Below are 14461 nucleotides of genomic sequence, written 5' to 3' on the forward strand. Positions count from 1 at the left end.
TACAGAGGAGATTTACTAGAATGTTGCCTGGGTTTCAGCAACTAAGTTACAGAGAAAGGTTGAATAAGTTAGGTCTTTATTCTTTGGAGCGCAGAAGGTTAAGGGGAGACTTGATAGAGGTCTTTAAAATGATGAGAGGGATAGACAGAGTTGACGTGGATAAGCTTTTCCCATTGAGAGTAGGGAAGATTCAAACAAGAGGACATGACTTCAGAATTAAGGGACAGAAGTTTAGGGGTAACATGAGGGGGAACTTCTTTACTCAGAGAGTGGTAGCTGTGTGGAATGAGCTTCCAGTGGAGGTGGTGGAGGCAGGTTAGATTTTATCATTTAAAAATAAATTGGATAGGTATATGGATGGGAAAAGAATGGAGGGTTATGGTCTGAGTGCAGGTAGATGGGACTAGGGGAAAATAAGTGTTCGACACGGACTTGTAGGGCCGAGATGGCCTGTTTCCGTGCTGTCATTGTTATATGGTTATTATGTGGTTAAGATGTGACACCATGTCACACAAGGAATTATTAGGATTGGTGACCAAAGGTTGTTCCACAAAATTGACCAAAATTTTAACCATCCATGAGGAAATGACCTTGCTGAAATACCAAAGAATGTTTAATATTGCTACGACTCTTTGATTCCCTGTATCATGTATCAGTACACTGTGGATGGCTTGATTGTAATCGTGTATAGTCTTTCCGCTGACTGGTTAGCACACAACAAAAGCTTTTCACTGTACCTTGGTACACGTGACAATAAACTAAACTGGAGGATACGGATGGGTGACGTTTCGGGTCGGAATCCTTCAGTCTGAAGAGTGGTCACGACTTGAAACATGGCCTGTCCGTGTCTTCCAGAGATGCTGCTGCTGCCTGACCCGCTGAGTTACTCCAGCACTTTGTGTTCTGTGCAAGATTCCAGCATCTGCAGTTCCTTGTGTCTCCATACTAGCAGGGGTTCCAGACCCAGAGGGAAAGTTCCCACCTCCTCGATTGCAGCGATCCCGGGAAGATACACATTCAGCAGGAATGGGCAAACAGGTAAGAAGGAAATGAGAATAGGGAGCTGGGTTGCAGTTCCTATTACACCTCACGATGCTATTTCCCATGATGGATTTGGTAACTAAATGATTGCATCCACACAATATTACCAAAGGCTCAGATCGGAGTTCAACTCCACATTAAAAACAAGGTTGATTGTTCTACACATTCTTTTCAGCTATGAGTAACAATTATAGTTTGTGCTTAGATGAGCATTCACAGTGGAACGAGGCGGTTTTTTTCACTTCCGTGTTGTTTTTGGTGATGGGTGTGGGACAGGTTTCAGCTCCAGCTCCAGGCTTGTGGTGCTTTCACCGTCACCTCTGGTGGTCTTCGTGCCCATGGTTCTCTCTGTGGTCATTGCTGTGTTCTGGCCTTCTCTGGCCGGAGTCCCGGCGTGAGCGCTGGTCACCCAGACCTTGGGACTGGGAGACCTGGAGGGATGGTTCTTGCTACTGGGGAACGGACCTGCTTCGCCCGGATTCGGCACGGCAGGCCCGTCCCGGAGAGGTGAGCGGGAGAGTTTTGGAGACAGGCGGGGATGCTGGACACCACTGCCGTCATGTGGCTGTAAAGCCTGGCTACCAGGCCTCACTGTGCAAGTGGCAGAGGCAACGTTGGCAACTGAGCCCTGGCCATTCCCTTGAGCTGCCGAATGCCTTGGACCGGCTGAAGGTGAGGACACTTCATGCAGGTCACCATCGGGGCTCAGGCTATCTCCCACCGCGGCTCTGGCTCCCGGCTCTTTGAGGGGCCTGGCTTTCGGCGACGGGCCCCCCCTTGGCGATGGGCTGCGGCTTTTGCTCTTGTGCTTGGAGCCCACCCGGAGGTTGAGGCCTTGCAGCGACTTGGCGATGGGGATGACCGGGCTCTTACTCCGACTCCTGCTCCTCCTCTTCTTCATTTTGCCCGGGCTCGGGCTCCTGGATTTAGGCCGGATCAGCTTCAGGGTGCTCATCTCCTCCGTGTCGGAGCTGGAATCGCTGTCCGACTTGCTGGAGTCTGAGCTGGATGAGGGAAGAATGATCTGTAGAGAGAGAGAGAGAGAGCAAAAAGAGAAATCCACATTGAATTTGCCATCAGGCCATACCTGCGTCACCATTTCCCCTCATGTCCTCTTGTTATTTTGAGCAAAGTCTGGTAGCTCGTCTGACTCTCTGCTGCCACCATTTGAGATATAATTCATGGCAAGATCAAGGTGTTCCATACTCCCCCCATCACTGGTCTGCAGAGCGTTCTCCAACCCAAATATTTTAGGAGAAAGTACAGGACATCTATTTATATGCCCCTTATTTTATGAATACTAAAATTTATAATTGAGGTCTAAAGAGCATAAAGTGATCATATGTACCTCTAACTTTTCAGTGTCTTGTAAGCTCAATTCCTACAACACTCTCAGCCCAAGCCATGACTCTTACAGGGATTTGCAATTCTAGATGCTGGGATGAGCCTTCCTCTGCCTGAGATGTGTAGAACCAGGGGTTACAGTTTCAAAAGGAGGGAGAGATAGATCAGCCATGATTGAGTGGGGCAGTAGACTTGATGGGCCGACTGGCCTAATTCTGTCCCTATCACTTATGAACATGAAAATAAGTGACAGATAGGAAGAAGCGTCTTCACCCACAGAGTTGTGAATCTTGTAGAGTTGTGCGGGATGAGTATATTCATGACATAATTATTAAGGGAATCAAGGGACATGGGGTTTAGTTTTAGATTTGGAGACGTGGCATGGAAACAGGCCCTTCGGCCCACCAAGACCACGCCAACCACCGATCACCCCTTCACACTAGTTCGATGTTATCCAACATTCGCATCCACTCCCGTCACACCAAGGACACTTTACCGAGGGCAAATTAACCTACAAACCCGCACATCATTGGGATGTGGGAGGAAACTGGAGCACCCGGAGGCAATCCGCGCAGTCACTGGGAGAACGTGTAAACTCCACACAGACAGCACCCGAGGTCAGGATCGAACCTGGGTTTTTGACTGTGAGGCTTATGAATAGGCAAAAGATGAATGAAGGCCTTCTTCTACGATGACATACCCAATGAACTTGCTGTTATTACTAGTAGACTAAAGGTTACATTCCCTGCTTGGCTCAGTTCCCCACTGGGCGAACGTGCTGAGTAATTGCGGGTGCCTCCACTGTTACTGGCGAAGCTTGCACATTAAGGACGGCACAGTGGCACAGCTGCCTCCCAACGCCAGTGACCCGGGTTCGATCCTGAACACGGGAGCTGTCTGTGTGGTGTTTGCACGTTCACAAGTTACAGGGGTAGAATTAGGCCATTCGGCCCATCAAGTCGACTCCCCCGTTCAATCATGGCTGATCTATTGCCTCCTAATCCCATTTTCCTGCCTGCTCCCCATAATCCTTGACACCCATTAAAATCCAGAATTTGTCTATCTCTGCCTTAAAAATATCCACTGACTTGGCCTCCACAGCCCTCTGTGGCAATGAGTTCCACAGATTAACTGCCCTCTGTCTAAAGAGGGTTCTCCCTTTGAACACGTGGGTTTCCTCCTAAGACGCGCGGGTTTACAGGTAAATTGCCCCTTGTGTGCAGGGAGTGGATGCGAAAGTGAGAAAATATAAAACTAGTGTGGAGAAGTTAATTGTCTTCAGTGAAATTGTACATTGTCCCTAGTGTGCAGAATTATGTTAATGTGCAGGGGGGGGGGGGGGGGTGATCGCTAGTCGGCATGTACTCGATGGGTCGAAGGGCCCAGTTCCACTCTGTATCTCTAAATTTAGGATTATTAGGAATGATCTATTGATTGCTGATATTGGGGATTTCTGATGCCCACAGAGGAAGGAAGGAAGAGCCGGAAATGTCAGGAGGAGGGAGAAAATTCAATTTCACAAGTAGGTTTTTCTTTGCATTTGCTCAGGATTTCTGCATTTCCAAAGCAGGCAAGTGCTTTAAGTTATTTGCCACATTCCACTACTGATCGGGAGAATGAAGGAAGCTTTCACACAGCAGGAGGGAGGGAGGTGGAGGATCGTTCCTGTTTCACTACAGCAAAGCAAGTGCTTCGACGCCAAGCTGCCTAGGTAGTCGCAGGTTGATCGACGCCAATCACAACAGCATCCAGTGGATGCACAAACCAGTGCATTTGTCTGCATGCATCGTGAGGCTGATTTGTGAAATAGGTTCTTGCAAATCGTAAGGCAAGCACATGCAGCATGATGGACAAGTGGTGCAAGTCGGGGGCAGTTCTTGGACTGATTGATCTGACCTGGAATGGCTCGGTAACTCCCACAATGGTGTTGGAATTGTTGCTGTAGTAACACAGGATATACTCGCCGGTGCCTTTGGGCATGGAATCCTCACTGAACATGACCTGCAGAGAAACGGAAGAAATTCTACAACAGATAATGGCATGGAATTCGACAGTCTTCAGTTTGCTGGTCCGTTGCTCCTCCCTGAAGAAGCGTCTCTGACCCTTTCCTGTGTCTTATCCGTCGTTGTATATACGGGCAAAGATTGGGATTGCAAGCGTTTGGTTTAGTTTGGAGATACAGCACGGAAACAGGCCCTTCGGCCCACCGAGTCCGCACCGACCAGCGATCCCCGCACATTAACACTATCCTACACACACTGGGGACAATTTTTACATTTATGCCAAGCCAATTAACCTACAAACCTGGACGTCTTTGGAGTGTGGGAGGAAACCGAAGATCTCGGAGAAAACCCACGCAGTCATGGGGAGAACGTGCAAACTCCGTACAGAGAGCACCCGTAGTTGGGATCGACGTCTCTGAAGAGTCAAAAGGCCGTATGCTCCGGTTTCCTCCCACACTCCAAAGACGTACAGGTTTGTAGGTAAATTGGCTTGGTAAATGTAAAATTTGTAAAAATGTAAAAATTGCCCCCAGCCTGTGTAGGATAGTGTTAATATGTGGGGGTCACTGGTTGGCGCCAACTCGGTGGGCCGAAGGGCCTGTTTCCGTGCTGTGTCTCTAAACTAAACAATCTGCGATTACAATTAAGCCATTCACAGTGTACAGATACATGATAAAGGGAATATCGTGAATAATGCTTGGTGCAAGATAAAGTCCTGTAAAGTCCGATCAAAGATAGTCCGCGGGTCTCCAATAGCAAATAGTAGTTCGGGACTGCTCTCTAATTGGTGGTAGGATGGTTCAGTTACCTGATAACAGCTGGGAAGAAACTGTCCCTGAATCTGGAGGTGATCGTTTTCACACTTCTGCACCTCTTGCCTGAGGGTAAATGGGAGAAGAAGGAGTGGCCGGGGTGCGACTTGCCCTCAGCAATGATGGTTGCCTTGTGGAGGCAGCGTGAAGTGTAAATGGAATCAATGGAAGGGAGGTTGGTTTGTGCAATGGATTTCCGGTGAGAATTGGCCGTATGATTACTGATGCAGTTACCCGCAGAATATAAACAGATAAGTTATACATTCCAATAAATTGATGCTTGGTTGTAAAGATGAAGTTAGCTAAAATATATTTTGATGCCTGCTATGGTATCGTCTAGTTTAGATGTTAATTCTACCTAATCCCAACAAATTAAGAAGACCAGTCTTAATGTATCAATTGAGGTAGCCAATTTAATACCAAGCGATGATAATTTGGTGCAATAAGCTCTCACCCATTTAAACTGGTGTGAGATTCAGCAAATGTCGTTTGGTTTGGATCCTTATAGTCAGCAGAGAGAGAGGAGGCTTTTATCCATAATGGAGACACAGAGTTAAAGACTTGGAAATAACACGTCCAGTAAAAAACACATCCACGTCAAGGTTGGTGCATCCTAGTTAAAAAAAAAACAGTACGAAACACATCCGCACCTAGTGCAGCCAAGGTCACATGCACCCATGACTGATCCTAGTTCCCTCTACCCCATTTTCCTTCATTCAATGTGCTTTTGTTTTGGCTCAGCCGTGGAGTGGGAGGGACTGCCAGATGGTGGGGGTGGGGGGGGTGGGGAGGGGAAAGAACAAAGGAGGACTTGGCATGGGGCTGGGGGGGGGGGACCAGGAGGGAGGGGGGAGAACAAAGGAGGGCATGGGGGGAGGGGGGAGAACAAAGGGGATACGTTGTAACTTGGTCAGCGCCCTTTAGGTGGCGAGTCTTTGCATACCTTGGGTTTGCAAACAAGGAATTTCATTGTGACTTGTAACATGAGGAAATAAAATATTCATTCATTCATTCATTCATTCATTCATTCATTCATTCATTCATTCATTCATAACCACAGCCTTTGCAAGTTGCTCACATCTCCACATTTATCTTGCTTGGACAACCCCACTTGGGTTTGAACCCCCACTTGGATGGAGGTTGGAACAATGTTCCAAATGCACCCCCACCACTCCGCTTCCCAGGGCAACAATAATTGTTTACAAACTTGCTTGGCAATAGTTACCTGATAACATTGCTTGTCTGAATCAGCATCCTCGTGCTTTGCCCAGACGTACGTTATGTAGTCCTTGTGATGTTTAAAGCCGACCTGTGAACGTGGTTAGGAAAGAAAAGCAAAAGCGGACTGTTGTTTAAAGCTAGTAGTCTTTCTGATATCTCTACTTGTGACCGAGCCAAGTGCCACACTGAATCTGTACCTTGAGCCAACAGCCTGATCCTAGTGTAGGAAGGAACTGCAGATGTTGGTTTAAACTGAGCATAGACACAAAATGCTGGAGTAACTCAGCGGGGTCAAGCAGCATCTCTGGAGAAAAGGAATAGATGAGGTTTCGGGTCAGGATCCTTCTTCAGACTGACGTTTGTACGGGGTAATAACCCTGAAGACTGAAGAAGGGTCCCGACTCGATACGTCACCTGTCCGTGTTCTCCAGAGATGCTGCCTGACCTGCTGTTTGACTCCAGCACTTTGTGTCTTCTGATGTTAGACTTCCGAGGTACAGAGTGGAAACAGGCCCTTCGGCCCACCGGGTCCGAGTCGACCCGTGATCACACCACAGACCAACACTATCCTACACACTAGGGACAATTTACAGTTTACAGAAGCCAATTAATCAACAAAACTGTACGTCTTTTGAGTGTGGTAGGAATCCGGAGCACCCGGAAAAAACCCACGGAGTCACGTGGAGAACGTACAAACTCTGTGCAGGCCGCACCCGTAGTCGGAATCGAATCCGTGTCTCTGGCGCTGTAAGGTAGCAACTCTGCCGCTGCGCCACCCTGCCGCCCCTGTGTCCTTATGTATGAACCAGCGTCTGCAGTTCCTTGTTTCCACTTCTGGAAAAGGAATTCAGGCAACTGAGACAGTGGTGAATTCCCTGCTCCTGTCCACGACCTTGGATTCGACACACGTGAGACAGATATGTCCTATACTCTTTGTTCAGTCCTGCTCCTCACACACCTCATAAGCCCTGAGGATATTGATTTGAACCTCATCCAGCGATAGGGGATAGCAGACCGTGGCTGGGCTACGGACCGACCCAGAGTTGTGCTGTGAAGGGCTTACCCTGTACAAGCCGAGCCAGTCCCACGAACTCTTGGCAAATGAGTTTGCCATTCTGTAGCGGACCACAGCATCCGACGGCTTGTTCCACTCGTCCTCCACCTGCAGCTGAATCAACGGAGTCTGGAGCTTCTGGGAAAACTGCAGGGGAAAAAAATATACGAAGATCGCAGAGCTCAAAGTACAAAGAGTTCAGACCAACAACAAACATAAGACCACACGAGAATTAGACCATTCGTCCCATTGAGTCTGCTCTGCCATTCCATCGTGGCCAATCTATCATTTCCTCTCATCCCCATTCTCCTGCCTTCTCCCTGTAACCCACCGGGGTAGAGTTGCTACTTACTGCGCCAGAGACCCAGGTTCGATCCCAACTACGGATGCTGCCTGTATGGAGTTTGTACATTCCCCCACGTGGGGTTTCTCCGGGTGCTCCGGTTTCCTCCCACACTCCAAAGACGTGCAGGTTTGTAGGTTAAATGGCCTCGGTAAAAATTGTAAATTGTCCCTGGTGTGTATGGTAATGCTAGTGTACGGGTGATTGCTGGTCAGCACGGGCTCGGTGGGTTGAAGGGCCTGTTTCTGCTCTTTTATCCCGAAACTAAAACTAAACACCTAGAGGAAGCCCACGCGGGTCACAGGGGTAAAACGTACAAACTCCACACAGACAGCACCCATAGTCGGGATCGAACCCAGGCCTCTTGTGCTGTGAGGCAGCAACTCTACTGCTGCACCACTGTGCACGAATAACCTCATTCCGGTCCCATCTCAATGAGTTCAAGGAAGAGGTGGCACGGTTGCCTAGCGATACAGCTACTGCCTCACAGCGCCAGAGACCCGGGTCTCCTCCAACACTCCAAAGACCTACAGGTTTGTAGGTTCATTGGCCTGGTATTAATGTAAAAATTGTCCCTAATTTGTGTAGGGTTGCGTTAATGTGCGAGGATCGCTGGTTGGCGCGGCGGTCGGCCGTAGGGCCGGATTCCGCGCTGTATCTCTAAACTAAACTAAGTATAACCCGCCTGCTGAAATGTCAGCAGAATGACCATTATTTCCTTCCCATCTCAAAGACAGACAAATTTGTGCAAGTTTAGTTTAGTTTAGTTTAGAGATACAGCACGGAAACAGACCCTTCAGCCCACCGAGTCCGCACCGACCAGCGATCCCCGCACATTAACACTATCCTACACACACTGGCAAGCAAGTTTGTTTTTCTAGCACATTTCAGCAACAAGGTTACTCAATGTGCTTTTACACAAAGCATTAAAAACAGTCATGAAAAAGAATAGAAAATAAAAACAAGCTAAAATAGAATAAGACAAGTATAAAATACAAGAATAAAAGTTACAGTGCAGTGTAAGAAATGAATAATTATTTAATTTAATTAGAAGCAGCTTCAAACAGAAAAGTCTTCAGCCCCGATTTAAAAGAACTCGGAGTTGGAGCGGACCTGTATGTCTAAAACTATTTTAGACATACACCAAGCCAATTAACCTATAAACCTGTCCGTCTTTGGAGTGTGGGAGGAAACCGAAGATCTCGGAGAAAACCCATGCAGTCACGGGGAGAATATACAAACTCCGTGCAGACAGCACCCGTAGTCAGGATCGAAGCCGGGTCTCCGGTGCTGCAAGCTCTGTAAGGCAGCAACTCTACCGCTGCACCACCATATTGCTTCCATATTCCTGCCCTGCGCTCCCACACAATTCCTCGGCTGCTTTCCCACTTGCTAATTTGAGCAACAATCACCCACCTTCAAGCAGAAGATGGCAGAGACAGGCTTGTGGTCGCTGATGAAGTACTCCATGTGACTGTGGTAGGCGTGCTGCAACACCTCAATGTGGTTGCTGTTGCCGACTGGCGACTTGCCCCTTGACAACAACGTGGAGTTCTGCAATAGGTCGTAGCAGTCGGACATCTTCACCCTCCAGAGAATCCGATCTGTCCAGGCAGGTTTGCGTTTCTTGGAACTAGGAGCCATTGGAAAATTGCAACAGTGAAATTAGAGCATGCAATAGCCTTAGAGTTGCTGAACATTTCTTATCTGCCCGCACATAATCCATTCACTGCATATCCGTATGCCTATCCAGAAGTCTCGCAAATACTACCATCGTATCTTCCTCATCCACCAACCCCGGCAGCACCAAGGTTACAGGCGTTGGTGGATGGGTGGACGAGGTCCAGAGATGAAAAGGAGACAAAAGGGAGCAAGTTAAGGAGGGAAGTGAAATTGGAAGGTAGAACAAGGGATAATGCTAGAGTTAAGGGGGCTGTCCCACTTGGGCAACCTAATTGGCAAGTTTAGAAGAGTTTGAAAAAATGTCATGTTGAAGACCTCCTTCGACTATGTTGAAGACCAGCTTCGACTAGCTACGACTAACTTCGGGAAAATTGGACAATTGGAGAGTGAAGACGACCTCCTTCGATCTCTTTCGACCTCCCTTCGACTATGATGAAGACTATCTACGACTACCCTCGATTACCTACGACTAACATGCCGACCTACTACGACTAAACCTACGTGTAAAAAAAGTATCGATTTTTTTCCATGGCGACCTTCTTTCACTCGCGGGCATTTTTTAACGTGTTGAAAAAAACGCCGCGACCTAGCTGAGGCCTCGAGTACGCGGAGACCACTCTCGAGCATGAAGGAGAGTTACGAAGACCACCTACGACCTCGTGTCGACCATGCTGCGAGTACGAGTCGAGGTCAAACTCGCCAGAACTCGCGGACTAGGTCGCCCAGGTGGGACAGGCCCCTTTAGTTTGTAACAAAATGGAGTTAATTTCACTTCTAGTTTTCGAGATACTAAAGGGAAACAGGTCCTTCGGCCCATCGAGTCCTTGCTGATCACCCATGCACAAGTTCTATCCTACACACCAGAGATAATTTGCAAAAGCCAATTAACCTACAAACCTGCATATCTTTGGAATGTGGGAAGAGACCGGAGCACCCGGAGAAAACCCACGCGGTCACAGGGAGAACGTGCAAACTCCATATAGACAGCACCCACAGACAGGATCGAACCCGGGTCTCTGGCACTGTAAGGCAGCAACTCTACCGCTGCGCCACTGTGCTGCCCCTCTTGGTTTCAGTGTGGTAGAGGTAGCTGGTTGAATGTGGACAATTAATAGTGTTAATACACTTCTGCACGCAAATGTCTTTCCTAACTGTAGACCAACGCGTAGAAGAAACGTTCCCGTATGTCACAAGCAGAGAAGGATGAGTTGTCCTACCTGGTGTCAAATGTGTTTGTGCCCACGTCGTACTTATACGTTGGCCTGAAGCTGAGGGGACCTTCCTGAAATCCATTCAGTGCAGGCTCAATCACCTTGGCGATGTTCAACTAACAAAGAGAAATCATATTGTTAATAAGGTGGTCACCGACCAGGGCAAGCTGATTATTTTGGCATTCATTGGTGGATGTTGACCTTGGTTCAGTGACAACCATCCCCCTCACACCTCCGTGTTGGAAGGCCGAGGATCCCAATACTCGAGCAAATAATCAAGGCATAACGAGAGGATTTCAGTATAGGAGTAGAGAGGTTCTTCTGCAGTTGTATAGGGTTCTCGTAAGACCACATCTGGAGTATTGTGTACAGTTTTGGTCTCCTAATTTGAGGAAGGACATCCTTGTGATTGAGGCAGTGCAGCGTAGGTTAACGAGATTAATCCCTGGGATGGCGGGACTGTCATATGAGGAAAGATTGAAAAGACTAGGCTTGTATTCACTGGAGTTTCGAAGGATGAGGGGGATCTTATAGAAACATATAAAATTATAAAAGGACTGGACAAGCTAGATGCAGGAAAAATGTTCCCAATGTTGGGCGAGTCCAGAACCAGGGGCCACGGTCTTACAATTACATTTAAGACTGAGGTGAGAAAAAATGTTTTCACCCAGAGAGGTGTGAATTTGTGGAATTCCCTGCCACAGAGGGCAGTGGAGGCCAAGTCACTGGGTGGATTTAAGAGAGAGTTAGATAGAGCTCTAGGGGCTAGTGGAGTCAAGGGATATGGGGGAGAAGGCAGGCATGGATTATTGATTGGGGACAATCAGCCATGATCGCAATGAATGGCGGTGCTGGCTCAAAGGGCCGAATGGCCTCCTCCTGCACCTAATTTTTATGTTTCTATGTTTCTCATCACTGTGCAAGGGCTGTGTTGTTGGAGATAGGCCAACAGTTAGAGGAGAGATTAACTTGTGTCAGGAGACCAAGGAAAGCAAAGGTAACATTTTAAATAGGAAGGAACTGCAGATACCGGTTGTCACCGAAGATAGACACAAAATACCGGAGTAACTCAGCGGGACAGGCAGCATCTCTGGAGAGAAGGAATGGGTGACGTTCCAGGTCGAGCCTTCTTCAGACTGAGAGCCAGGGGAGAAGGAGTCTAGAGATATGGAAGTGTAAGGTGTGAAAACGACAGATCAAAGCAGATGTTGTTCAGGAAATGTGCAATGGCTCATTGTTAGCTGAGGGGAAGGTGACAACGCGGCATACAATCACTAATATTTAACCAGGAGGACAGCAGAACTGGTTGGAGAACTAAGATGCGGGGACTGAGAGAGAGGGGATGTTACTTAAAGTTAGAGGAACAAATATGCTCAGAACATGTGTACAACTCTCTCAAGTCCAATCCCTCCACAGATGCTGCCTGACCCGCTGAGTTCCTCCAACACTTTGGGTTTTTGTTCAAGATCCAAGCATCTGGTGCAAAGGTGTCTCTGCCTTTAATGTAATTTATGTTCACCAGCAAGCATTCACCCCACCACCAGAGGGCAGTATCTCCTCGGTACACCAAGGGAAATAGGTAGAGAATGGGAATGGTACACAAAATTGCTGGGGAAACTCAGCGGGTGCAGCAGCATCTATGGAGCGAAGGAAATAGGCGACGTTTCGGGCCGAAAAACCCTTGTTTAGCTTAGAGATACCACAAGGAAACGGGCCCTTCTGTCCACTGAGTCCACGCCGACCATCGATCACCCATTCACACTAGTTCCATGTTATCCCCACTTTCTCATTCACTCCCTACAGACTAGAGGGGCAATTGTACAGAGGCCATTTAACCTACACACCCGCACGTCTTTGGGATGTGGGAGGAATCTGGAGCCCACGGATGAAACCCAACCAGTCACTGGGAGAACGTGCAAACTCCGCACAGTCAGGATCGAATCCGGGTCTCTGGTTCTGTGAGGCAGCAGCTCCACCTGCTGTGGCACTGCCGCCCAGCACTGCAGTATGGTACTGTGCCCTGTAATATGGTATTACAATAAACATAGAAAATAGGTGCAGGAGTAGGCCATTCGGCCCTTCGAGCCTGCACCGCCATTCAATATGATCATGGCTGATCATCCAAATCAATATCCCATACCTGCCTTCTCTCCATACCCCCTGATCCCTTTAGCCACAAGGGCCACATCTAACTGCATCTTAAATCCAGCCAATGAACTGGCCTCAACTACCTTCTGTGGCAGAGAATTCCAAAGGATCAGCCAGGATTGCATAGAATGACAGAACATAGATTAACAGCTAAATGGATTTCTAAGGTGTATCATTCTACATTTATTCATAAATCTAGAGGAGTTGCAATAATTATTCGCAAAGGTATACCTTTCATACAAAGTTCTATTATAGAGGATAAAGAAGGCAGATATGTAATAATTACAGGGGAATTATATTCAAAAAAGGTAATTTTAATGAATATATATGCCCCTAATTTTGATAATCCATTATTTTTTAAGAAAATATTTAATAATATTCCTATATCCACTCAACACAATTTAATAATTGGAGGTGATTTAAATTGTACTTTAGATAATTATCTAGATAGATCATCCGCAAAAAGGAAAGCTGCCTCGAAATCAAGTAAATTCATAAATGCTTTTATCAATACATCTAATATTAAAGACATCTGGAGGTTAGATAATCCATCCGGACGAGAATATTCTTTTTTCTCGCCCGTACATGGAACCTATTCGAGGATAGATTATTTTTTAATAGATTCTAAATTACTTCCTTTTACGTATGATGCAAAATATCATAATATTATCATCTCGGATCATGCGCCATTAACATTTAAGATAAAATTAAAAGATATATCTAATAAAACTACTACCTGGAGATTTAACCCTCAGATATTAAAGGACAATGACTGTTGTAAATATGTGATGGATCAGATTAAATTATTTTTTGAAACTAATGATAATCCTGAAACTTCTCCATCACTATTTTGGGACACATTTAAGGCATTCATGCGTGGCGCAATAATATCCGCACAAGCACATCTCAATAAAGAAAATCGAAAAATAGAACAAAATTTAGAAAATGAGATAAAACGTCTAGATAATGAAAATATAAAACAGCCTTCCAAAGAGTTAAGTAATAAAATTGCATCAGTAAAATATAGATTAAATAAAATATATTCTAATCAAGTGATTAAACTTTTTCAACAAACTAAGCAAGTGTATTTTGAATTTGGAGATAAGCCACAAAAATTACTAGCACGACAGCTTAGAAAATTAGAAGATGAGAAGATGATACACGGAATTAGATCTGAGTATGGAAATATATTAATTACTCCAAAAGATATTAATGATAGATTTTTACAATATTATAAAAATCTTTATTCGTCAAAACTAACAGGACAAACAGATAGTATGGAAATATTTTTACAAGAATGTCAAATCAATAGCTTAGATCAGGAAGGTAGAGAATTGTTAAATGCTGAAATAACAGTAAAAGATATTATAGAATCAATTAGTTCGCTAAAGAACGGAAAAGCAGCGGGCCCAGATGGCCTGAGTGCAGAATTTTATAAAAAATTTCAAGATCTGATTTCCCCAAGATTACAAATAATGTATAGATATGCATATGACCAAGGAAAATTACCAGAATCTTTAAATGAATCCACAATTACACTCATCCCTAAAGTAGATAAGGATTTGGAAGATCCTGGATCATATAGAGCGATTGCCCTTTTA

General features: G+C 46.2%; 1 protein-coding gene across 2 annotated transcripts in view; it reads right to left on the minus strand.

Annotated features, from left to right (window-relative positions):
• Positions 1-363: 363 nt before the first annotated feature.
• The window catches only part of inpp5j (inositol polyphosphate-5-phosphatase J), a 67926-nt gene continuing 53828 nt past the window's right edge, over positions 364-14461 (minus strand). Inside the window, exons 8-13 of one of the 2 annotated variants that reach the window (XM_033043693.1) lie at positions 10719-10828; positions 9235-9451; positions 7485-7622; positions 6426-6509; positions 4282-4386; positions 364-2065 (exon numbers count right to left, since the gene is read on the minus strand). In XM_033043693.1, the coding sequence (XP_032899584.1) occupies positions 1280-2065; positions 4282-4386; positions 6426-6509; positions 7485-7622; positions 9235-9451; positions 10719-10828 (1440 nt within the window). In that variant the 3' untranslated portion in view covers positions 364-1279. The remainder of the gene's footprint in view (positions 2066-4281; positions 4387-6425; positions 6510-7484; positions 7623-9234; positions 9452-10718; positions 10829-14461) is intronic. The other variant, XM_033043694.1, reaches the window with a different exon arrangement.

The sequence above is a fragment of the Amblyraja radiata genome, chromosome 25 (genome assembly GCF_010909765.2).
Source record: "Amblyraja radiata isolate CabotCenter1 chromosome 25, sAmbRad1.1.pri, whole genome shotgun sequence".
Classification (NCBI taxonomy): domain Eukaryota; kingdom Metazoa; phylum Chordata; class Chondrichthyes; order Rajiformes; family Rajidae; genus Amblyraja; species Amblyraja radiata.